Source organism: Gobius niger (genome assembly GCF_951799975.1).
Source record: "Gobius niger genome assembly, chromosome: 13".
Taxonomy (NCBI): Eukaryota; Metazoa; Chordata; class Actinopteri; order Gobiiformes; family Gobiidae; genus Gobius; species Gobius niger.
This window is the reverse complement of record NC_136864.1, coordinates 17,854,050-17,877,668: the sequence shown is the minus strand read 5'-3', so window position 1 is coordinate 17,877,668 and position 23,619 is coordinate 17,854,050. Positions and strand designations below refer to the sequence as shown.

At 42.6% G+C, this 23,619-nt stretch overlaps 3 protein-coding genes across 4 annotated transcripts; all 3 read right to left on the bottom strand.

Moving 5' to 3' along the window:
• Window positions 1-200: 200 nt before the first annotated feature.
• LOC306972154 (regulator of G-protein signaling 13-like) lies at window positions 201-999 on the bottom strand. Its single transcript, XM_079568650.1, has 4 exons — window positions 874-999; window positions 713-774; window positions 464-630; window positions 201-400 (listed from the first exon to the last, which is right to left on the bottom strand). The coding sequence occupies exons 1-4, from the start codon at window positions 945-947 to the stop codon at window positions 233-235; spliced, it is 471 nt and encodes a 156-aa protein (XP_079424776.1). The 5' UTR covers window positions 948-999; the 3' UTR covers window positions 201-232.
• A 1,702-nt stretch (window positions 1,000-2,701) lies between these two features.
• On the bottom strand, window positions 2,702-3,834 carry rgs1 (regulator of G protein signaling 1). 2 transcript variants are annotated; one of them, XM_079568649.1, is made up of 4 exons: window positions 3,756-3,834; window positions 3,422-3,501; window positions 3,156-3,322; window positions 2,702-3,091 (listed from the first exon to the last, which is right to left on the bottom strand). In XM_079568649.1, exons 1-4 carry the CDS (start codon window positions 3,764-3,766, stop codon window positions 2,915-2,917), a joined length of 435 nt encoding a protein of 144 aa, XP_079424775.1. In that variant the 5' UTR covers window positions 3,767-3,834; the 3' UTR covers window positions 2,702-2,914. The 2 variants fall into 2 exon arrangements, with proteins under 2 accessions (XP_079424775.1, XP_079424774.1); XM_079568648.1 differs by having other exon boundaries at window positions 3,422-3,506; window positions 3,659-3,765.
• A 3,030-nt stretch (window positions 3,835-6,864) lies between these two features.
• On the bottom strand, window positions 6,865-11,359 carry rgs18 (regulator of G protein signaling 18). The gene is made up of 5 exons (XM_079568647.1): window positions 11,189-11,359; window positions 10,828-10,932; window positions 10,611-10,672; window positions 8,930-9,096; window positions 6,865-7,544 (listed from the first exon to the last, which is right to left on the bottom strand). Exons 1-5 carry the CDS (start codon window positions 11,308-11,310, stop codon window positions 7,299-7,301), a joined length of 702 nt encoding a protein of 233 aa, XP_079424773.1. The 5' UTR covers window positions 11,311-11,359; the 3' UTR covers window positions 6,865-7,298.
• Between the last annotated feature and the right edge of the window lie 12,260 nt (window positions 11,360-23,619).

The following is a 23,619-nucleotide window of genomic DNA, read 5'->3' as shown; positions in this document are numbered from 1 at the left end:
CAAAAGAGCAAACATTTAGAAGGGAAATATGATCCAATGAACGACCTGATATATCAAACCATACACCACCTCCTGAACTTTCAGGTGAATTCCTTCTCTGAAAGATGTGCCTTCCTTTAATAATAGTTACAACATGTTGAATGCATTTAGCTTTGCACAACATCCCCTGATATTTATATTCCCTCATACGCCAATGTACAGTATTTACATCAATAAATCTTCAGTTCAACAGCTATGTCGCATCAAATAAGGCTCTGTATGCATTTGACTTGAGGAAGCGTGGGTACGAATCCTTTTCCATTAACCCAAAAACGATCTTCTGTGCAGCATCAAAACAAGTGACTACGGGCTCTTCTATATTTTGCTGTATTGTCTGTCTTGTTCCCTGGTCAATGTTGATCTATAAACAAGACAAACAGAATTAAAATAACTGCTATTTGATAGTCCTTTGGATTTCTTTTACCTCTTTAGGAGCTTCAGGTTGAATGTAGTGTTTGAAGATTTTCCTCGCCCTGCTTAACATCGTGCAAGAACATTTGATCTTTTTGAATTCTTCACATATCAACCAAAACTCAATGTTTTCGTCGCTGTACTCAGACTTTAAGAAGGCCTGAAAGATCTTCAGTCCATCTAGGAAAACATGCAGCAGGCTACAGTCATAAATAAATCATTTGACTGTGTTGTGCAATCGCTTTGTAGAAGATAAACATACATTTGGATGCTAGAAGTCTTTCTAGTGAATGTGACCACTGGGATAGCTCTTCAAAACAAAGCCTGGAATAAGATGAGTTATGTTGAATCTAACTATTTAATAAGCACCATGATCAAAATATGTGCCAAATAATTCTTTGAAGACAAACTGAAAATAATTACCTCTCTTTCTTTCTCTTTCGGTTCATGTTAGAAATCTTTGACCCCCAATGAGGACTCTTATCCAAGCGGGGCATGGGGGCAGTGGTTTTGAGGTTTTGTTTTTGTCTGTCAGCGCGAGTATCAAAGCAGCTTATATAAAGGTTGATATTGCTTCCGAAACAAAGTTGGTGGGCTGCGTCATAGGATAATTTTAAGCTAACCACAGAAAAAGAGGAACTTGAGCTGATGCAAACGTGCAGCGGCATGTGCATTTGTTTATTTGGATGTCAAATGCAAATGGACCACTGGGGCATTCAGTTTGAGGTGTTTAAGTCACTGTCCTCTTGTATTCAGCAGAAAATATACAAAGTAATACTGAGTAGAAGTTTAGTTAATTTAACTCAAACATGTGGTTAGTTTTAGTGCAGCCAACAAGGGCCATACATTTTACATTAGTGTAATACGAGAACCGAAAACCGATTTTGAAGTTCAAATCTTAATATATCTTTAACTTTTGAAAGTTAGGGCAATTTGTTGACTTTTGTAAAACTTTACTGAACAGAAGTGGTCCAGAGTCCAAACTCCAAATGAAACAGCCTAAGGAGCAACAATCACTTTAAGTTCACTAATGTATAGATTTTGATTGATTTCCTTGACAAAAAATAATGAAAATAAATTGTTTGACTAAATTGTTGACTAAACCTAAAGTCCATACAGACGTGCATTACCACACGTCAAGAGATGGGTATAATTAAAATAATGACCTTTGGAAGAACACTCTTTACCCTTTCATACCCACAGTATGGAACATTAAATGCACATAGTTCTTTTTACGAGGAAAGGATAATACGCAGAATGTTTAATTATATTTCTATTTCGAAGGAAAGTACATAGAAAAACTTCCTGTTCAGAAAACACCTTTCATTTCATCATTTTAAACAGAAAAATACGTCAATGAATTGATCATGTGTGTCATAGGCAATAGAGCGACTTTGTATTAAAGTGGTGTCCTGTTTCATTCATAACAACAGGTCAAACCACTGAGAGGCGAATGTGGCATGTTGCCTACGCCAGATGAAACTGCGGTTGAGTCGTCTGCAAATATGACCTGTCACAAAATGTCCTGTACAGTCAGCATGACATGCTCCAATGTAAAAGGAAGTAAATGCTGTTTTATCACTTTGAATCTGATTTGAATAAAACATGAAGGTCTACGTACGTCTCTGCTCTCCTCTACATTTGAATAGACAAAAAATACCATCTAGACGTCCTTTTCTGGGAAAACATTTTTATGTTTTTACTGTAGCAAAGTGAGGTTTTAAGTCTTGTAGTTCAGTTACTAAAAGTAGGTATGTAAAAATAACGTGGTCTTCCATACTGTGTGTGATCACAGTATATGGCTGGGCCTATTTGCAGACCACCTCCTCAGTTGGCACAACATTGACAGGACATTGTTCAGCCCGTAACCTTTTTGTTTTCTGTTACATGTAGTAAAAAATATGTTTCAGACTAAAACAAATGCTTGATAATATGTATGTTAAAAATGCCTGAATGCAAGACAAATCATGGTCCCATTTCCAAAACAAAAATGATCTTTGTCGACCCCTGTTGGTTGTGGAAAGAAATAGAAAATAAAAGCAAATCCAGGAGTCATTTGCATCACATTCAAAAAAGAGCCACAGCCCTTTGAGCTCCTCCACAATGATCAACAAGACACAACAATCTTAACAATGCACTAATTTATTAATTTATTTGTAAAATAAGTTATAAGAGAAGATATGCTTTGTCTTCAACCAATGGCGTGGAATAGATAATACTTTACAAATAGAAACGATCTTAAATAGGGGGTAGTAAATATAATACAACATGCAAAAACCATTGAAGTGTTAAGCTTCTACTGAATCACACAGTTTGAGAGGAGTGCAAAAAAAAAAAAAAAAAAGAACATGTATGGCATAAACCGGTTATCCACACTGAAATGAAAGGCTGCTACAGTACAACAGACAAAGGCAGTAGTAAAGGGATATTCATGATGATTTTGGCGAGCCTCGGTTTTAAACAGTCACCTGGAGTCGGCTCTCCTCAGCAGTCCCTGATAGATGTCTGATTTGAGGAAGCGTGGGTAGCAGTCCCGCGCCATCAGACTGTACACCAGTTTCTGCGCGGTGTCGAATGAAGACAGGGTGGGCCGCTCTATGTTCTTGCTTATGTTTTCCCTTGTGCCCCAGTCTATGTTGATCTGAAATGAGGCCAGCCTTTAGACGAAACACTCTGAGCTCTTTAAATTATGTTCCTCATCTTACCTGTCGGGGAGCTTCTGTCTGCACGAACTCGGAGTAAATACGGTTGGCCGACGATATCATTTCTGCATTTGATTTGATTTTTTTGTAGTCTTCGCAGGCCAGCCAAAACAGTATGTTCTCCTCGCTGTACTCCGACTTGAGAAACTGTCGGAAGGCTATCTGTCCGGCTACAAAACAGTACAATACAAAGATGAGCAATGGCTTTTTCATATGTATATATACTTTTATTATTATTATTATTATTAAAGTTGAGCTTGTTTTTTTACCTTTACAGCCCAAGACCTTGTCGACTGATTCGCCCCAACTCTCAACATCTTCCAGTGGATCCTTTTGAAAGCAACACAATCTACCCTTGAAAAAAGCAGTAGATCTATCACTAGCCTAGTTCCCCAACACATCAAGACCGCGAGTAAAGCTACATCAAGCCAATCACATTTCGGTTTCAGAATAAAACTCTCGGCCCCCTCAGAAATTCAATAGTGCAATGCAGGGGTAAAACTTACAGTGAACTTCTTTGAGAATTCCCACATGGCTGCGGTTTAAGCGGTTGCCTGCAGAAAATGGTAAAGGGCCCAATAATCAAAGATGCAGAAAACTCACTTTATCGCCATCTCCACGTTCCTCTACGAAGGGAGACGCAAAATAAGATCCTGCCAGTCTGAAGATGGAGTTGCGATTGTTTGGAAATGAATCGGAGTCAAGTGACGGCGCAAATCTAAACGAGCAGCCCCCTCTGCCCTCCCCGACAACAATGGAATATATGGAAATAAGTATGCAAAGAGCTGTTGCCGGCGGAGACAGGGCATCCTCCGAATCCTGACACACCCAAAGTCAGGTGTGCTGTGATTGAGCTGACCTCTCCTGTTGTGCAGTGCAGGGGCCTGAAACTGCAAGTACTTTGGGTGTAAGGTGGGTATACAACCTGCCGGAACTGTTTACAGCTTGCATTAATTTTTCTCTTTTTTTGTTTTACAATGAAAACGCATTAGTGGGCGAGGGCCTTATTGTATCAGTGTTTTGCATGAAATGAGTGTAAAGAGATTTATTATGACAGTGTTATATTTATCATACCGGAGAAAAGGTTGATTTGGCTTCTAACTATCGACAGAATATAGCAGTGTGAAATTTAATAGGTTGGGAAGAATCTCAGAACCCCTTCATGAACCGAATCAAACCCCTTCCAAAGTTCGGCTCACAGGACCCACTCTTGGCTTAATTCGCAGAAAAATGTCTCTTTTCAGAGCAGAAAAGTTTTATTTACCATGAGTATGGGACATGAAGTCATGAACACTGACATTAGAGTCAACGTTTTTTTCATTATAGGAGTAAAGATGACACTTCAAACAGAGACTTATCCACAAAGATACTGCGTGTCAACAAAGAAAAGAGTGGAGATGTGGTCTTTCGATGACTGTGAAGGGACTGAAAAACTCCCTATTTTGGTCTTATATTTTCGCCATAAAAAGTAAAGTTTTTTTGACACTCTATGCCACACCAGTGAAAGGTTAGGTTTGTGGAGCACTTACTGTAATGCACCTGTGCATCTGTAAATCCCCTCACGCTGTTGTTCTGTGACAAGCTGTTACTTTAATCTACTATATGCATTATTTACATTATACATTCATGGTTTTTATAGTTCATTATTCATCATTTTTACATTCTAAGTTTCATGTTGCACATTTGCACTGAAGAAAAGTCCTCGCTTGTGAACCTGTTTACTGACAATGGCAATAAAACCTATTCGGATTCTATTCAGAGAGAAGCACTTGTGTGTTTTGCATGTGCTCATTCAGGGTTTGTGTGCAGCAATTTTGGTGCAGCTTTTAGGTGTGATGTAAAAAAGAACAAACAAACAAAGAAGTCAAAGGCCCCCTGTCGGTACGGTTTCATAATATGACTTCTTTTTTTGTCAATGAGGCACTTGTCCGAGGAAACAAATCAAGCCAAGACACGATACTTGCCAGAGACAAATGCATAAGAAAAAAAATCAATACAGTGGCTCAGTATTCTTTTGCACATTATTCTTCCATAACAAAACAGGTTGGTTTTTTGGCGCATATGAACAGTCATTTGGTGAACTATATTTCGTCTAATGAGCACCGACAGACATAAATAAGACGAGAGCAATATTAAAAGTCTCCATCTGAGTTCAGAGCATAAAACAAACTTTTGATTTATAATTGTTGGTCTTTTATAGGGCACATGTTAGGCTTTTGTTTTCTTACGCAAGCCCTCAAAAGTCTTTCATAAAGTTTGCCATGGGTCTAGGGTGAGGCTCAGTCTCTTCTCTTTTTACGGAAGCTCAAATCCTGACCAGAGATGTAAATCAATACAGGTGATGGAAAACACCCAGGCTACCCCTTTTGCATGCACGGACACACCACAGTGCAGTATTTGTTTTTCAAAGAAGGCACTGCCGGCCAAGATGCAGCCTCTTTGGCAGCATAAGTCATGTGTCTGAGCAACTACAAACAACAGACTCTAGGCTCGGACGATCCTTTCAGTGCTCACTTCACTAGTGAATGGGAACGTATCTGTTTTCATTGTGACGTTACGGTCTCTTGAACGCATTACTCATGACATTGTGCCTATGCTGTTCTTTCATTCAACACAAGATGGAGTGCTTACTCCCTGCTTGTATTTTTTTTTTTTGATCTACTTTTTTTCTTTATATATGTGGGTTTCGTTGTTTGTTTGTTTGTTTGCTTGTAATGGGGGCGCAAAAAACAATATTGCGTAGGGAAAATTGCCTGTGCAAGTACCACAGTTTGAGAACTGCTAAATCCGATCCAGTTTTGTCTAACTTTGCAGCACAGAATGTTAAGTGTTGTATGATTGAAAAGATTCTAACCATATTTCAAGACCGCAGGACTCGGATTGTGACAGACAACTAAATACTATTGTTTCAGATGTTCACAGTCCCTTATCCACAGGGAATCAGCCTTCCTTTTCCTTTTCGCATCTACCCCCCAAAGATCTAAAACATATAATTTCAGAGACTGTAAAATCTTCCTTCAGCTGTAGTCATTTCAAAGTTGAGTTGAATATCTTTGTTCAGTGCAGTGAGCATGCTGGGTCTCATACGTATGTTTTCATAATTAATGTGCGGTGAGGTATGCGCAGGTGTTTGCAGAATGACTGTAATGTGGGCTTTAAAACAATGTGCGCTTAGAGATAATTAGCTCAAGCGCTGCTTTAAACCAGAGCCTACATTTTTATTTGCACAGCAGTGGTTTAAGACTGAGTGTGATTAATATTTTTCCTGCTGTAGTGGTGGGAGTTCTTAAAAGCTATACATTTTTTATTGATTTAGAAAAAAAAAAGAGTCTGCACCACAATCTCAACTTTCGCAAAGCACTTCTCTCAGATGGCCTCATTTGTCACGTTTATTTTGAGTGATTCAGAGCAATTAATGGCACTACAGCTTCATTAGAGGTATTTTCAGCAGAAGGCAGTAGCTAAATGATTTACACAGCTCCATAGTGTAATATGTATTTTTTTTAATAACTTTAACGGGGTATATTAAAAAAAAACTAAACTACAATAGGCTGGCACTGTATCCTGTATATACAGTAGCAGCAATGTGGAGGAAACATCATATTGCTTCTGCTGCACAAGGGTCATTATTGACAATACAAAAACATTTTGTTATACTATATTAAGAAGATCAATAAACAATAATCTAATAATGCAAAACCGTCAAGTTTATTTTTCATAAATGTTTTACACACACTTCAATAATATGACCGACCACAGATGGTTGGAGTAGTAATACTTTGGTGACAAAAGAGAATCTACAATCCAGCATCTTATGAAAGACATTTACACATATTTTATGACTACACTTTTACATCAATTTCTCCCCTCTTTAAACACACAGCTGCTGCGGGATGCTCCCGTTTCATGCCACAAAGCATTGTAATTTGCTGCAGGCTGTCCCTTATGTTAACATTAGCACAAAGAGCTGATGTCGAGGCTTCGTGACCTTTGTGAATTCTGTGTCGACCGCGTTTTAGCTTTCCTCCAGCTGCAGAGTATAGTCTCGTTTTGGCACATTGCCTTAGTTCATGTAATCTGCTCCGACCCCATGGCTATGGCTATAGTATTCACAGCAGTAGCAGGTCTGTTAATATATACACGAGTCTACCAGGCCGATGGTTCAGACGTGGCCTCACCTCTCTCATTGAACACACAGGACCGTGACCTCCTCCGGAACATAGGAGCCTTCCTCCGAGTCAGATGCAGATAAATGTCAGAGTGCAGGAATCTGGGATAGGAGTCTTTCTGCATCAGGCTGTACACTTTGTTCTGCGCTACATCGAAACAGCTCTTCGTGGGCTGAGAGATGCTCTTCTCGATGGCCACTTTGGTGCTGTAGTCTATGTTGATCTGAAGAGAAAGCAAACCAAGAAATGATTGGGCATGCGACAAAATAAAGCCTACGAGAGCTCGGGATTGTGTTGTCAAAACTGGGACACATTCCATAACCATGAACTAATGGAGATTTCAAAATAATGGAGACACTGTTCATGTAAAAAAAAACATTTGGATACTAGAGTGATGTATTTACTAGTAGTGACGAGGCCGACAGTTGTTCCGCTGCTTTTGTCTCAACTTTTTTTTTAGATTGTTTTCCATTTTTTGTATTAAATAAAAGGGGGGAAAAAACTCCTTGAGGTCCTACGTATCCAGGAAATGCTTCACCTCTCAATTTTTTGCTAAGCTTCATCCACTCATCGTGAAGTAAAAACACTCGCCATAGCTTCACTACAGCTCCTCGTCATAGAAACAGCTGCACTGCAAACGGGAGCTGGGTGCACATATGGGTTGGTCCGGTGAAAATCAGGAAGTGCAACTACTGGATATTTTGTTTTTGCTGTTTTAGATCAATATTGCATTTTTTCGAACAGAGTGTAAGATAAAGATGTGTGAGATTATTCCCAAATGCCAGTACAGCATAATACCCCATCTTTAAAGAGACTAGATGCAAGTTGGTTATTTTATGCTCACTAGTGCCACCTCAGGTCTTATGCATGACTGCAGCTTCTATATTAAGCTTGTGCATGACGGTACTTCGACACGAAGTAAAAACTTTTTGAGTGACAGTGCAGGATTTCAGAGGAAGTTGTGGTGAATAGGTCTGGGCCTAGGCTCATTCTACACATTAGGACATGGCTGGAACATGTAGGGGGATGGAAATACTTAGTTTTAACATTTTTAAACTCTGAACAGTCCCTTTAATAATAAACCTTTCAAAAAAAAAAAAAAGATAATTCAATTAAACGGAAGGCCAAGTCGTACTTTCACACGGCACACTACTGCACATCAAATGTAGTTGTGTCCATGGGCTGCTTGCAGTAAGACTGTGGGCGATGCTCTGCACAGTAAGAAGCGCAAAAACCACAGACACTGGTCACGCACCGCCTGAAGGAAACTGGAACTCTCTTGCAAAGACAAGACTGAGGCTATTTTTGCGCAGAGCACAATTGCACAAGTGAAATCTTGCTGGAGTGATGCTCGCAAAGGTCAGGCTGTAGCACGCTCGACAATGTGAGCACCTATTCTTGTTTTTACAGCACTTTAATAAACACTGTGGTATGACATGTGACAGTAATAATGCTTTGTGTTAGCACTTTGTGTTACATGACATGCATGAAAAGCGCTATACAAATAAAATTGATTTGATTTGATTTGATTTGATGAATGCTGCACCACAGAACCTTTGCAAGTCAATTCTACATGTGAAATATGAATACTAAAAAAAATGCTCTCACCTCTTTCGGGGCATCCGCCTCGATAAAAACGGTGTAGATATATTTGGCTTTGGAAAGCAGCTTTGTCTCTGAATCTACGGTCCTGTAGTCCTCGCACGCCAACCAGAACTCAATGTTTTCCTCGCTGAACTCCGACCTCAGGAATTGGGAGAACACATCCACTCCATCTAGGGCAGATCAGGTTGCAAGGTTTACTATTTTTATTTTACTTGTCCTTTTTTTTTAGCATTACAATTAGATTAGCAATTATAGTTATACACATATCCAGCACTAGCACAAATTGGGAACTACTTAACTTTAGCAACGGGGTTTGGAAGTCTTAGATTAAAAAGAATAGAAAATAACAAACTCCCATGGTCCAATTTCATGGTGTTGTTTTTTCAATTATCTCCAATTGGACCGGGTTGATTGAGTAGTGGACGTTTGCTCTCGTAGTCATGTGTCCGGCTGGCCAGATTCCTGCAAGTCTTACGTTTGAATACAAGAGCAAGAAGAAGCTCCTGAAGACAGAAGCGGAACGTCCACTACTCAATTAACCCAGTCCAATTGGCGATATTTGGAAATCTCTCGTGCAATGGAAAACGTCTGGAGCGAGAGCACATTTTCCTAAGTTTGGCTTTACCCAAATCTAAAGGCTTCTTGGAAAAAGCGTCAAAACAGCGACAACAATGTGACGACAACGCAACAACAAAAAAACGATGAAAAAGAGACAAAAATGTGACCAAACAAACGCGTAGAGAAAGTGACAAAAATGTGACACAAAAAAGCACCATGAAAGTGACAAAAAAGTGACGTCAACGCAACAATAAAGTGACAAAAGGGCAACAAAAAAAGAAATGAAAAATGTGATGATGAAAACGCAATAAAAAGTGTTCAAATGAGCAGTAACTCTGGCCTATAGGCTGTAATCTCCAGTCGATAAGCGTTTAGATTTGGGTAAAGCTGAACTGGAGGAAATGCACTCGGTTAATTGGGGTAGTGGGTAAAAGGTTAAAAAAGGACATTTTGTGGTTTACATTGGACTGAACGTTATATAAGGTAATCTTCTTGCTTTTTCTAGCCACTTCTGACTTTGGTTGGATTGTGACTAATCATGCAGGCCTCGTCTTGTTGCTCCACTGAATAAGCCAAATACATCTATTTTGAGTCCACATAATGGCATTGTATTTTACCGGAGGCGCCTTAGAGAGGTTTTTTTTTTTTTTTAAATAGTGGTATATTTTATTCTCCATTATTTTTTGGATACGTTTCGCACCCCATTGTGCTTTATCAAACCAACTGGACCTTTTGTTGCACGTCCCTGTGTCTTCCCTAAATGAGCGCACACACACACAAAAGCAGTTTCAAAGTGACTCTTGAGTGCAGAGCCTATGAGGAAGTTGCCTGGTTTCTGTTTTACTCACTGTCCGAGGGCAAACATCAAAATGTGAAGTGAAACTCGTAAGTCTGCACTCGTTATCGTTGCACGTCTGTAAAGCTCATACGAATCGAACAAGACACGTCGTCTAACACTCAACACTTCTGGAACGAGTGCAGTCCTTTGTGCAAATGCAAGAGCCCTGTGTTTTCATGAACATTGTAAACGCACGGTATATGACAATTCGACAACAGAATTTAATTCAAATTTGCTGTAAAAATGATCTCAGGTAGTGACAAAATAGATATGGGGGACTAAACCAACCTTCATCCTTCATAACTTCTTCAAAGCAGTTACTCCATTTCAAAGCGGCCTCTGGGGAGATGCTGAAAAATATAAGTCAGAGACGCGGTCAACTCCTGTCCTAATGATGCAGTTATAATGTCCTGGGCTGTCATCTCATGCAGGCAGCCAGTGGAGAAGCAAGATGAGAAATGAATGCAAAACTACACAGACACGATTCAAAATAAATGGGCCTTACTTTCTGGATGCCGTATTGGTTTTCTTATGAGGACTGACGTTTTCATGAGAGCCAGACTTTGTGAGGAAAAGGCTGAGTCGGCTCTTTCGCTCCTTGTCTTTATGTCTGCAGAGGGAAACACATTGAATATAGTGTCTTCACAGCTAATTCAGCAAAAAATGTAAAAAAAAACAAAAAAAACCCACATTTCTATTCAAAGCACGGGCGATGTACGTTTGCATTTGTCTAAACATAAGCAAGTTTCAAAAGAACAGGGAGAATGAGGTTAGAGAAAGCAAGTTCCTAAACAACCGTACTAGTATGCGTATTTCTCAAAGTCAGAATATAATAATAAATAACAAAACAAACTTTCGACGCTAACCTGCAGCTCTCTTCCTTCATCGTCGCAGGCAGTGAGTCTTGTGGCTCAAGCGCTTTGCAATAGGCTTCCTCCTTTTGGGCCATGTAGTTGAATTGAGGAAATAGAAAAAGTAGTGTCTCCATGCTGTTGGTGTGACTGTGTTGTGTGACTCTGTAGGCCACAAATAGCTTTGAGAAAAAAAATCTTTAGGGCCACCCCATCTTTTATGAACACGACGTGCGTTTGATTTCCTACATATACGTTTTTTGTCTACTTCCTGTAACGTGTGGTCATAAGCTAGCAGCGGAGCGACAGAAAACCCCTTCACCCCTGAATATCCTGTCTAAAAGTGAAGAGATGTGAGAAAACTATTCATGTGTATACAGCGCATGACCTGGTAACATAGAAACTTCCACTAAAGTTACCTGCAGCTTTATCGTAAATTCTACCACACGCAAAACATAAACACTCAAGTGAAAATGCGTGTGTGCACAATAAGGGCAATCTTTAAAACAAATATTCCAAGCAAACTAGTTATAGACTAACTCTGCGTGGTCGAGCTCTGCAGATTTTAAGGATGAAAAAGTAATGAATAATTAAAGCCGCAAGCGGCATCGAACGGCCCTCGCGGGCCGTGCCTCCTTTAGCGCCTCTGTTGCCACAACCCTACCAAGGGCGCCAGCGTTGCCACAGTGCATTTTATTGCCCTGATGTGCCATTAATCGTTGTCAGTAAACATCAAAACAACATTTTTAGCCTCTCCATGTGAATAATAGCTCCAGCCTGCAGATGGCGCTAGCGCGCCCGTAATCTTTTTAATTTCACAATTAGCATCAGACGCCCCTGACGGGCCGTACTTCCATGTCCACTGTCCACAAGCTCCTGACAGAGGGCGCTAACGCGCTGTAATGTTATATAATGTGACATTTATGTGTCAGCCCCATTACAATAACATGGGGGGCCCCAGACGTCACCATGGCAACACCGTACAAAGTACGATAGGCGTCTCATTGGCTTTTTGGATCGGGACGCCATCAACTATTTTTGTACCGAATTTCATCCATTTCCGACAAACTAATTTTTTTCCCATAATGCAATTTTTCTTCTGCACCTGGAGGGGGCGCTATCGCGCCCAGTGTCACTTTTTCACACTTGCTGTGTCCAGGGGTGAAAGGTCAATAAAATGTATATTTCCGATTTTTAATCGGAGTTTGTTTGTGCGAATGGGAGCGATTTTTAGTTTTTGATGAATCGCAAAATACTTCGGAAAGATTGCGGCTTCGCCGCAAACAAACCATAAAACGTAGCCAAAAAATTTTGATAACTTTTGATGCCCCACATCTCGAGATGAGCTGGAGCGATTTTGAGCTCATTTGGTGAAACGCCCTAGGAGTAGTTCGTTAAAATGCGACGTCAGCGAAAACGCTGACTCAGCATTCTCCGGGCTTCCTGTCAAAATGGCGGACTTCCGGTTTGTCAGGGGGCGTGGCCACAATAATGTTTTTTTTTTGTCGTCACATGACGAATATCTGTACCGAATCTCGTCGCTCTACGACAAAGTTTACTTCGGCCCCTCCCCCATTGGCGTAATGTATTTTCACTTTTGTAGGTGGCGCTGTCGCGCCATTTTTTTTTTCCCCAATATAAAACACACATTTTAATTAATTTTTCACCAAAACTGAATTTTGGGCAAAGTTTGGTGAGTTTTCGACTTTGTTCAGGGGGTCAAATTCCTGCTCAAAGAGCAGAAGAAAGAAGAAGAAAGAAGAAAGAAGAAAGAATTAAAGCCGCAAGCGGCATCAAACGGCCCTCGCGGGCCGTGCCTCCTTTAGCGCCTCTATTGCCGCGTCTATGTAACCGTACCAAGGGCGCCACACTGCATTTTATTGCCCTGATGTGCCATTAATCTTTGTCAGTAAACATCAGAGCTACATTTTTAGCCTCTCCATGTAAGCAATGGCTCAAGCCTGCAGAGGGCGCTAGCGCGCCCGTAATCTTTTTAATTTCACAAGTGGCATCAGATGACCCTAACGGGCCGTATTTCCATGACCACTGTCCACAAGCTCCTGACAGGGGGCGCTAACGCGCTGTAATGTTGTATAATGTGAGATGTATGTGTCAGCCCCATTGGATAACATGGGGGGCCTCGGGGGTCACCATGGCAACACCGTACAAAATACGATATGGGTCTCATTGGCTTTTTGGATCGGGACGCCATCAACTATTTTTGTACCGAATTTCATCCATTTCCGACAAACTAATTTTTTTCCCATAATGCATTTTTTCTTCTGCACCTGGAGGGGGCGCTATCGCGCCCAATGGCACTTTTTCCACATTTGTTGCGTCCAGGGGTGAAAGGTCAACAAAATGTATATTTCCGATTTTTAATCGGAGTTTGTTTGTGCGAATGGGAGCGATTTTTAGTTTTTGATGAATCGCAAAATACTTCGGAAAGATTGCGGCTTCGCCGCAAACGAACCATAAAACTTAGCCAAAAAATTTGGATAACTTTTGATGCCCCACATCTGGAGATGAGCTGGAGCGATTTTGAGCTCATTTGGTGAAACGCCCTAGGAGGAGTTCGTTAAAATGCGACGTCAGCGAAAACGCTGACTCAGCATTCTCAGGACTTCCTGTCAAAATGGCGGACTTCCGGTTTGTCAGGGGGCGTGGCCACAATAATATTTTTTTTTTGTCGTCACATGACGAATGTCTGGACCGAATCTCGTCGCTCTACGACAAAGTTTACTTCGGCCCCTCCCCCATTGGCGCAATGTATTTTGATTTTTGTAGGTGGCGCTGTCGCGCCATTTTTTTTCCCCCCAATATGAAACACACATTTAAATTAATTTTTCACCGGACCTGAATTTTGGGCAAAGTTTGGTGAGTTTTCGACAATGTTCAGGGGGTCAAATTCCTGCTCAAAGAGCAGAAGAAGAAGAAAGAAAGAATAATTAAAGCCGCAAGCGGCATCGAACGGCCCTCGCGGGCCGTGCCTCCTTTAGCGCCTCTATCTATCCGTGCCACAACCCTACCAAGGGCGCCAGCGTTGCCACACTGCATTTTATTGTCCTGATGTGTCATTAATCTTGTCATTAGACATCAAAACAAAATTTTTAGCCTCTCCATGTGAATAATGGCTCCAGCCTGCAGAGGGCGCTAGCGCGCCCATAAACTTTCTAATTTAACAAGTAGCATCAGACGGCCCTAACGGGCCGTACTTCCATGTCCACTGTCCACAAGCTCTTGACAGAGGGCGCTAACGCGCTATAATGTGACATTTATGTGTCAGCCTCATTACAATAACATGGGGGCCCCGGGCTTCACCATGGCAACACCGTACAAAATACGGTATGGGTCCCATTGGCTTTTTGGATCGGGACGCCATCAACTATTTTTGTGCTGAATTTCATCAATTTCCGACAAACTAATTTTTTTCCCATAATGCAATTTTTCTTCTGCACCTATAGGGGGCGCTATTGCGCCCAATGGCACTTTTTCACATTTGCTGTGTCCAGGGGTGAAAGGTGAATAAAATGTATTTTTCCGATTTTTAATCGGAGTTTGTTTGCGCAAATTGGAGCAATTTTTAGTTTCTGATGAATCGCAAAATACTTCGTAAAGATTGCGGCTTCGCCGCAAACAAACCGTAAAACTTAGCCAAAACATTTGGATAACTTTTGATGCCCCACATCTCGAGATGAGCTGGAGCAATTTTGAGCTCATTTGGTGAAACGCCCTAGGAGGAGTTCGTTAAAATGCGATGTCAGCGAAAACACTGACTCAGCATTTTCCAGACTTCTTGTCAAAATGGCAGACTTCCGGTTTGTCACGGGGCGTGGCCACAATAATATTTTTTGTATGTCGTCACGTGACGAATATCTGTACCGAATCTCGTCGCTCTACGACAAAGTTGACGTTGGCTCCGGTTGGTCCCGCCTCCATCGACGCAATGTATTTTGATTCACCATGGCAACACCGTACAAAATACGATATGGGTCTCATTGGCTTTTTGGATCGGGACGCCATCAACTATTTTTGTACCGAATTTCATCCATTTCCGACAAACTAATTTTTTTCCAATAATGCAATTTTTCGTCTGCACCTGGAGGGGGCGCTATCGCGCCCAATGTCACTTTTTCACATTTGTTGCGTCCAGGGGAGAAAGGTCAATAAAATGTATATTTCCGATTTATAATCGGAGTTTGTTTGTGCAAATGGGAGCGATTTTTAGTTTTTGATGAATCGCAAAATTCTTCGTAAAGATTGCGGCATCGCCGCAAACAAACCGAAAAACATAGCAAAAAAATTTGGATAACTTTTGATGCCCCACATCTCGAGATGAGCTGGAGCGATTTTGAGCTCATTTGGTGAAACGCCCTATGAGGAGTTCGTTAAAATGCGACGTCAGCGAAAACGCTGACTCAGCATTCTCCGGGCTTCCTGTCAAAATGGCGGACTTCCGGTTTGTCAGGGGGCGTGGCCACAATAATATTTTTTTGTTGTTGTCACATGATGAATGTCTGTACCGAATGTCGTCGCTCTACGACAAAGTTTACCTCGGCCTCTCCCCCATTGGCGTAATGTATTTTCACTTTTGTAGGTGGCGCTGTCGCGCCATTTTTTTTTTCCCCAATATGAAACACACATTTTAATTAATTTTTCACCGGACCTGAATTTTGGGCAAAGTTTGGTGAGTTTTCGACTATGTTCAGGGGGTCAAATTCCTGCTCAAAGAGCAGAAGAAAGAAGAAAGAAGAAGAAAGAAAGAAAGAATAATTAAAGCCGCAAGCGGCATCGAACGGCCCTCACGGGCCGTGCCTCCTTTAGCGCCTCTGTTGCCACAACCCTACCAAGGGCGCCAGCGTTGCCACACTGCATTTTATTGCCTTGATGTGCCATTAATCGTTGTCAGTAAACATCAAAACAACATTTTTAGCCTCTCCATGTGAATAATGGCTCCAGCCTGCAGAGGGCGCTAGCACGCCCGTAATCTTTTTAATTTCACAATTAGCATCAGACGGCCCTAACGGGCCGTACTTCCATGACCACTGTCCACAAGCTCCTGACAGGGGGCGCTAACGCGCTGTAATGTTGTATAATGTGAGATTTATGTGTCAGCCCCATTGGATAACATGGGGGGCCCTGGGCATCACCATGGCAACACCGTACAAAATACGATATGGGTCTCATTGGCTTTTTTGATCAGGACGCAATCAACTATTTTTATACCGAATTTCATCCATTTCCGACAAACTAATTTTTTTCCCATAATGCAATTTTTATTCTGCACCTGGAGGGGGCGCTATCGCGCCCAATGTCACTTTTTCACATTTGCTGTGTCCAGGGGTGAAAGGTAAATAAAATGTATATTTCCGATTTTTAATCGGAGTTTGTTCGTGCAAATGGGAGCAATTTTTAGTTTACGATGAATCGCAAATTTCTTCGGAAAGATTGCGGCTTCGCCGCAAACAAACCGTAAAACTTAGCCAAAAAATTTGGATAACTTTTGATGCCCCACATCTCGAGATGAGCTGGAGCGATTTTGAGCTCATTTGGTAAAACGCCCTAGGAGGAGTTCGTTAAAATGCGATGTCAGCGAAAACGCTGACTCAGCATTCTCCAGGCTTCCTGTCAAAATGGCGGACTTCCGGTTTGTCAGGGGGCGTGGCCACCATAATATTTTTTGTTTGTCGTCACATGACGAATATCTGTACCAAATCTGGTCGCTCTACGACAAAGTTGACGTTGGCCCCGGTTGGTCCCGCCTCCATAGACGCAATGTATTTTGATTCACCATGGCAACACCGTACAAAATACGCTATGGGTCTCATTGGCTTTTTGGATCGGGATGCCATCAACTATTTTTGTACCGAATTTCATCCATTTCCGACAAACTAATTTTTTTCCCATAATGCATTTTTTCTTCTGAACCTCGAGGGGGCGCTATTGCGCCCAATGTTACTAATTCGCATTTGCTGCGTCCAGGGCTGAAAGGTCAATAAAATGTATATTTCCGATTTTTAATCGGAGTTTGTTTGTGCGAATGGGAGTGATTTTTAGTTTTTGATGAATCGCAAAATACTTCGGAAAGATTGCGGCTTCGCCGCAAACAAACCGTAAAACTTAGCCAAAAAATTTGGATAACTTTTGATGCCCCACATCTCGAGATGAGCTGGAGCGATTTAGAGCTCATTTGGTGAAACGCCCTAGGAGGAGTTCGTTAAAATGCGACGTCAGCGAAAACGCTGACTCAGCAATCTCCGGGCTTCCTGTCAATATGGCGGACTTCCGGTTTGTCAGGGGGCGTGGCCACAATAATATTTATTTTTTTTCGTCACATGACGAATATCTGTACCGAATCTCGTCGCTCTACGACAAAGTTTACTTCGGCCCCTCCCCCATTGGCGCAATGTATTTTGATTTTTGTAGGTGGCGCTGTCGCGCCATTTTTTTTTTCCCCAATATGAAACGCACATTTAAATTAATTTTTCGCCGGACCGGAATTTTGGGCAAAATTTTGTGAGTTTTCGACTATGTTCAGGGGGTCAAATTCCTGCTCAAAGAGCAGAAGAAGACGGAAAGAAGAAGAAGAAAGAAAGAAAGAATAATAATATTTTCGGCAAAAACAATATAGTCGCTTTCGCGACGATATCATATTATACATTTTTGGAAAGCTTTCAACGATCCGCACGCACCCGTGGGGTTCCTGGGTGGATGACGAGCGCTTCGCGCTCGTCATCCACTATATACCCCCATTCACACTATATACCCCCATTCATTTTAATGCAATAATAAGTATAAAGGGCCCACACCTCCGGTGTGGGCTGTCACTGTTTTACATGGTGAGTTTACGGTTGACATGGGGACAGCGCTTCGCGCTGTTTTTGTGCGCTCCGCGCACTTAGGTTCAGTGCGCTGCGCGCACTGCGCTGTGATTGCGATTACAATAGGCCCTTGCGACGGCAGGCCGCTCGGGCCTAATAATATTTCCGAGAAAAACAATATCGTCGCTTTCGCGACGATATCATATTATACATTTTTGGAAAGCTTTCAACGATCCGCACGCATCCGTGGGGTTCCTGGGTGGATGACGAGCGCTTCGCGCTCGTCATCCACTATATACCCCCATTCACACTATATACCCCCATTCATTTTAATACAATAATAAGTATAAAGGGCCCACACCTTCGGTGTGGGCTGTCACTCTTTTACATGGTGAGTTTACGGTTGACATGGGGACAGCGCTTCGCGCTGTTTTTGTGCGCTCCGCGCACTTAGGTTCAGTGCGCTGCGCGCACTGCGCTGTGATTGCGATTACAATAGGCCCTTGCGACGGCAGGCCGCTCGGGCCTAATAATAATATTTTTTACAAAAACAATATCGTCGCTTTCGCGACGATATCATAATATACATTTTTGGAAAGCTTTCAACGAACCGCACGCACCCGTGGGGGTCCTGGGTGGATGACGAGCGCTTCGCGCTCGTCATCCACTATATACCCCCATTCACACTATATACCCCCATTCATTTTAATGCAATAATAAGTATAAAGGGCCCACACCTCCGGTGTGGGCTGTCACTGTTTTACACGGTGAGTTTACGGTTGACATGGGGACAGCGCTTCGCGCTGTTTTTGTGCGCTCCGCGCACTTAGGTTCAGTGCGCTGCGCGCACTGCGCTGTGATTACGATTACAATAGGCCCTTGCGACGGCAGGCCGCTCGGGCCTAATTAAAGCCGCAAGCGGCATCGAACGGCCCTCGCGGGCCGTGCCTCCTTTAGCGCCTCTATCTATCCACGCCATAGCCCTACCGAGAAAGCCAGCGTGGCCACACTGCTTTTTATTGCCCTCATATGCCATTAATCGTTGTGAGTAAACATCTAAGCTACATTTTTAGCCCCTCCATGTAAGCAATGGCTCCAGCCTGCAGAGGGCGCTAGCGCGCCCGTAATCTTCTTAATTCCACAATTAGCATCAGACGGCCCTAATGGGCCATATTTCCATGACCACTGTCCACAAGCTCCTGACAGAGGGCGCTAACGCGCTGTGATGTTGTATAATGTGAGATTCATGTGTCAGCCCCATTAGATTAACATAGGAGGCCCTGGGCGTCACCATGGCAACACCGTACAAAATAGGATATGGGTCTCATTGGCTTTTTGGATCGGGACGCCATCAACTATTTATGTGCCGTATTTCATCCATTTCCGACAAACTAATTTTTTTCCCATAATGCATTTTTTCTTCTGCACCTGGAGGGGGCGCTATTGCGCCCAATGTCACTTTTTCACATTTGTTGTGTACAGGGGTTAAAGGTCAACAAAATGTATATTTCCGATTTTTAATCGGAGTTTGTTTGTGCGAATGGGAGCGATTTTTAGTTTCCGATGAATCGCAAAATTCTTCTCAAAGATTGCGGCGTTGCCGCAAACAAACCGTAAAACTTAGCCAAAAAATTTGGATAACTTTTGATGCCCCACATCTTGAGATGAGCTGGAGCGATTTTGAGCTCATTCGGTGAAACGCCCTAGGAGGAGTTCGTTAAAATGTGATGTCAGAGAAAACGCTGACTCAGCATTTTCCAGACTTCCTGTCAAAATGGCGGACTTCCGGTTTGTCAAGGGGCGTGGCCACAATAATATTTTTTGTTTGTCGTCACATGACGAATATCTGTACCGAATCTCGTCGCTCTACGACAAAGTTGACGTTGGTCCCGCCTCCATGGACGCAATGTATTTTGATTCACCATGGCAACACCGTACAAAATACGATATGGGTCTCATTGGCTTTTTGGATCGGGACGCCATCAACTATTTTTGTACCGAATTTCATCCATTTCCGACAAACTAATTTTTTTCCCATAATGCAATTTTTCTTCTGCACCTGGAGGGGGCACTATTGCGCCCGATGTCACTTTTTCACAGTTGCTGCGTCCAGTGTTGAAAGGTCAATAAAATGTATATTTCATATTTTTAATCGGAGTTTGTTTGTGCGAATGGGAGCGATTTTTAGTTTTTGATGAATCGCAAAATACTTCGGAAAGATTGCGGCTTCGCCGCAAACAAACCGTAAAACATAGGCAAAAACTTTGGATAACTTTTGATGTCCCACATCTTGAGATGAGCTGGAGCGATTTTGAGCTCATTTGGTGAAATGCCCTAGGAGGAGTTCGTTAAAATGCGACGTCAGCGAAAACGCTGACTCAGCAATCTCCGGGCTTCCTGTCAATATGGCGGACTTCCGGTTTGTCAGGGGGCGTGGCCACAATAATATATTTTTTTTTTCGTCACATGACGAATATCTGTACCGAATCTCGTCGCTCTACGACAAAGTTTACCTCGGCCCCTCCCCCATTGGCGCAATGTATTTTGATTTTTGTAGGTGGCGCTGTCGCGCCATTTTTTTTTCCCCCAATATGAAACACACATTTTAATTAATTTTTCGCCGGACCTGAATTTTGGGCAAAGTTTGGTGAGTTTTCGACTATGTTCAGGGGGTCAAATTCCTGCTCAAAGAGCAGAAGAAGAAGAAAGAAGAAAGAATTAAAGCCGCAAGCGGCATCGAACGGCCCTCGCGGGCCGTGCCTCCTTTAGCGCCTCTATATAACCGTACCTAAGGCGCCAGCGTGAACGAACTGCATTTTATTGTCCTGATGTGCCATTAATCTTTGTGCGTAAACATCTCAGCTACATTTTTGGCCTCTCCATGTTAACAATGGCTCCAGCCTGCAGAGGGCGCTAGCGCGCCCGTAATCTTTTTAATTTCACAAGTAGCATCAGACGCCCCTGACGGGCCGTACTTCCACGTCCACTGTCCACAAGCTCCTGACAGGGGGCGCTAACGCGCTGTAATGTTATATAATGTGACATTTATGTGTCAGCCCCATTACAATAACATGGGGGGCCCTGGACGTCACCATGGCAACACCGTACCAAGTACGATAGGCGTCTCATTGGCTTTTTGGATCGGGATGCCGTCAACTATTTTTGTACCGAATTTCATCCATTTCCGACAAACTAATTTTTTTCCCATAATGCAATTTTTATTTTGCACCTGGAGGGGGCGCTATCGCACCCAGTGTCACTTTTTCACACGTGCTGTGTCCAGGGGTGAAAGGTTAACAAAATGTATATTTCCGATTTTTAATCGGAGTTTGTTTGTGCGAATGGGAGCGATTTTTAGTTTTTGATGAATCTCAAAATACTTCGGAAAGATTGCGGCTTCGCCGCAAACAAACCGTAAAAGTTAGCCAAAAAATGTGGATAACTTTTGATGCCCCACATCTCGAAATGAGCTGGAGCGATTTTGAGCTCATTTTGTCAAACGCCCTAGGAGGAGTTTGTTAAAATGCGACGTCAGCGAAAACCATGACTCAGCATTCTCCAGACTTCCAGTCAAAATGGCGGACTTCCGGTTTGTCAGGGGGCGTGGCCACAATAATATTTTTTGTTTGTCGTCACATGACGAATATCTGTACCGAATCTCGTCACTCTGCGACAAAGTTGACGTTGGCCCCGCCTCCATTGACGCAATGTATTTTGATTCACCATGGCAACACCGTACAAAATACGATATGGGTCTCATTGGCTTTTTGGATCGGGACACCATCAACTATTTGTGTGCCAAATTTCATCCATTTCCGAGAAACTAATTTTTTTCCCATAATGCAATTTTTCTTCTGCACCTGGAGGGGGCGCTATCGCGCCCAATGTCACTTTTCCACACTTGCTGTGTCCAGGGGTGAAAGGTCAATAAAATGTATATTTCCGATTTTTAATCGGAGTTTGTTTGTGCGAATGGGAGCGATTTTTAGTTTTTGATGAATCGCAAAATACTTCGGAAAGATTGCGGCTTCGCCGCAAACAAACCGTAAAACCTAGCCAAAAAATTTGGATAACTTTTGATGCCCCACATCTCGAGATGAGCTGGAGCGATTTTGAGCTCATTTGGTCAAACGCCCTAGGAGGAGTTCGTTAAAATGCGATGTCAGCGAAAACGCTGACTCAGCATTCTCCAGACTTCCTGTCAAAATGGCGGACTTCCGGTTTGTCAGGGGGCGTGGCCACAATAATATTTTTTTTTTGTCGTCACATGACGAATGTCTGTACCGAATCTCGTCGCTCTACGACAAAGTTTACTTCGGCCCCTCCCCCATTGGCGTAATGTATTTTCACTTTTGTAGGTGGCGCTGTCGCGCCATTTTTTTCCCCCCCAATATAAAACACACATTTAAATTAATTTTTCACCGGACCTGAATTTTGGGCAAAGTTTGGTGAGTTTTCGACAATGTTCAGGGGGTCAAATTCCTGCTCAAAGAGCAGAAGAAGAAGAAAGAAGAAGAAGAAAGAAAGAATTAAAGCCGCAAGCGGCATCGAACGGCCCTCGCGGGCCGTGCCTCCTTTAGCGCCTCTATCTATCCGTGCCACAACCCTACCAAGGGCGCCAGCGTTGCCACACTGCATTTTATTGCCTTGATGTGCCATTAATCGTTGTCAGTAAACATCAAAACCACATTTTTAGCCTCTCCATGTGAATAATGGCTCCAGCCTGCAGAGGGCGCTAGCGCGCCCGTAATCTTTTTAATTTCACAATTAGCGTCAGACGACCCTAACGGGGCGTACTTCCATGACCACTGTCCACTAGCTCCTGACGGAGGGCGCTAACGCGCTGTAATGTTGTATAATGTGAGATTTATGTGTCAGCCCCATTACAATAACATGGGGAGCCACGGGCGTCACCATGGCAACACCGTACAAAATACGATATGGGTGTCATTGGCTTTTTGGATCGGGACGCCATCAACTATATTTGTACCGAATTTCATCCATTTCCGACAAACTAATTTTTTTCCCATAATGCAATTTTTCTTCTGCACCTGGAGGGGGCGCTATCGCGCCCAATGTCACTTTTTCGCATTTGTTGTGTCCAGGGGTGAAAGGTCAATAAAATGTATATTTCCGATTTTTAATCGGAGTTTGTTTGTGCGAATGGGAGCGATTTTTAGTTTTTGATGAATCGCAAAATACTTCGGAAAGATTGCGGCTTCGCCGCAAACAAACCGTAAAACTTGGCCCAAAAATTTGGATAACTTTTGATGCCCCACATCTCGAGATGAGCTGGAGCGATTTTGAGCTCATTTGGTGAAACGCCCTAGGAGGAGTTTGTTAAAATGCGACGTCAGCGAAAACGCTGACTCAGCAATCTCCGGGCTTCCTGTCAATATGGCGGACTTCCGGTTTGTCAGAGGGCATGGCCACAATAATATTTTTTGTTTGTCGTCACATGACGAATGTCTGTACCGAATCTCATTGCTCTACGACAAAGTTGACGTTGGTCCCGCCTCCATGGACGCAATGTATTTTGAATCACCATGGCAACACCGTACAAAATACGATATGGGTCTCATTGGCTTTTTGGATCGGGACGCCATCAACTATGTTTGTACCGAA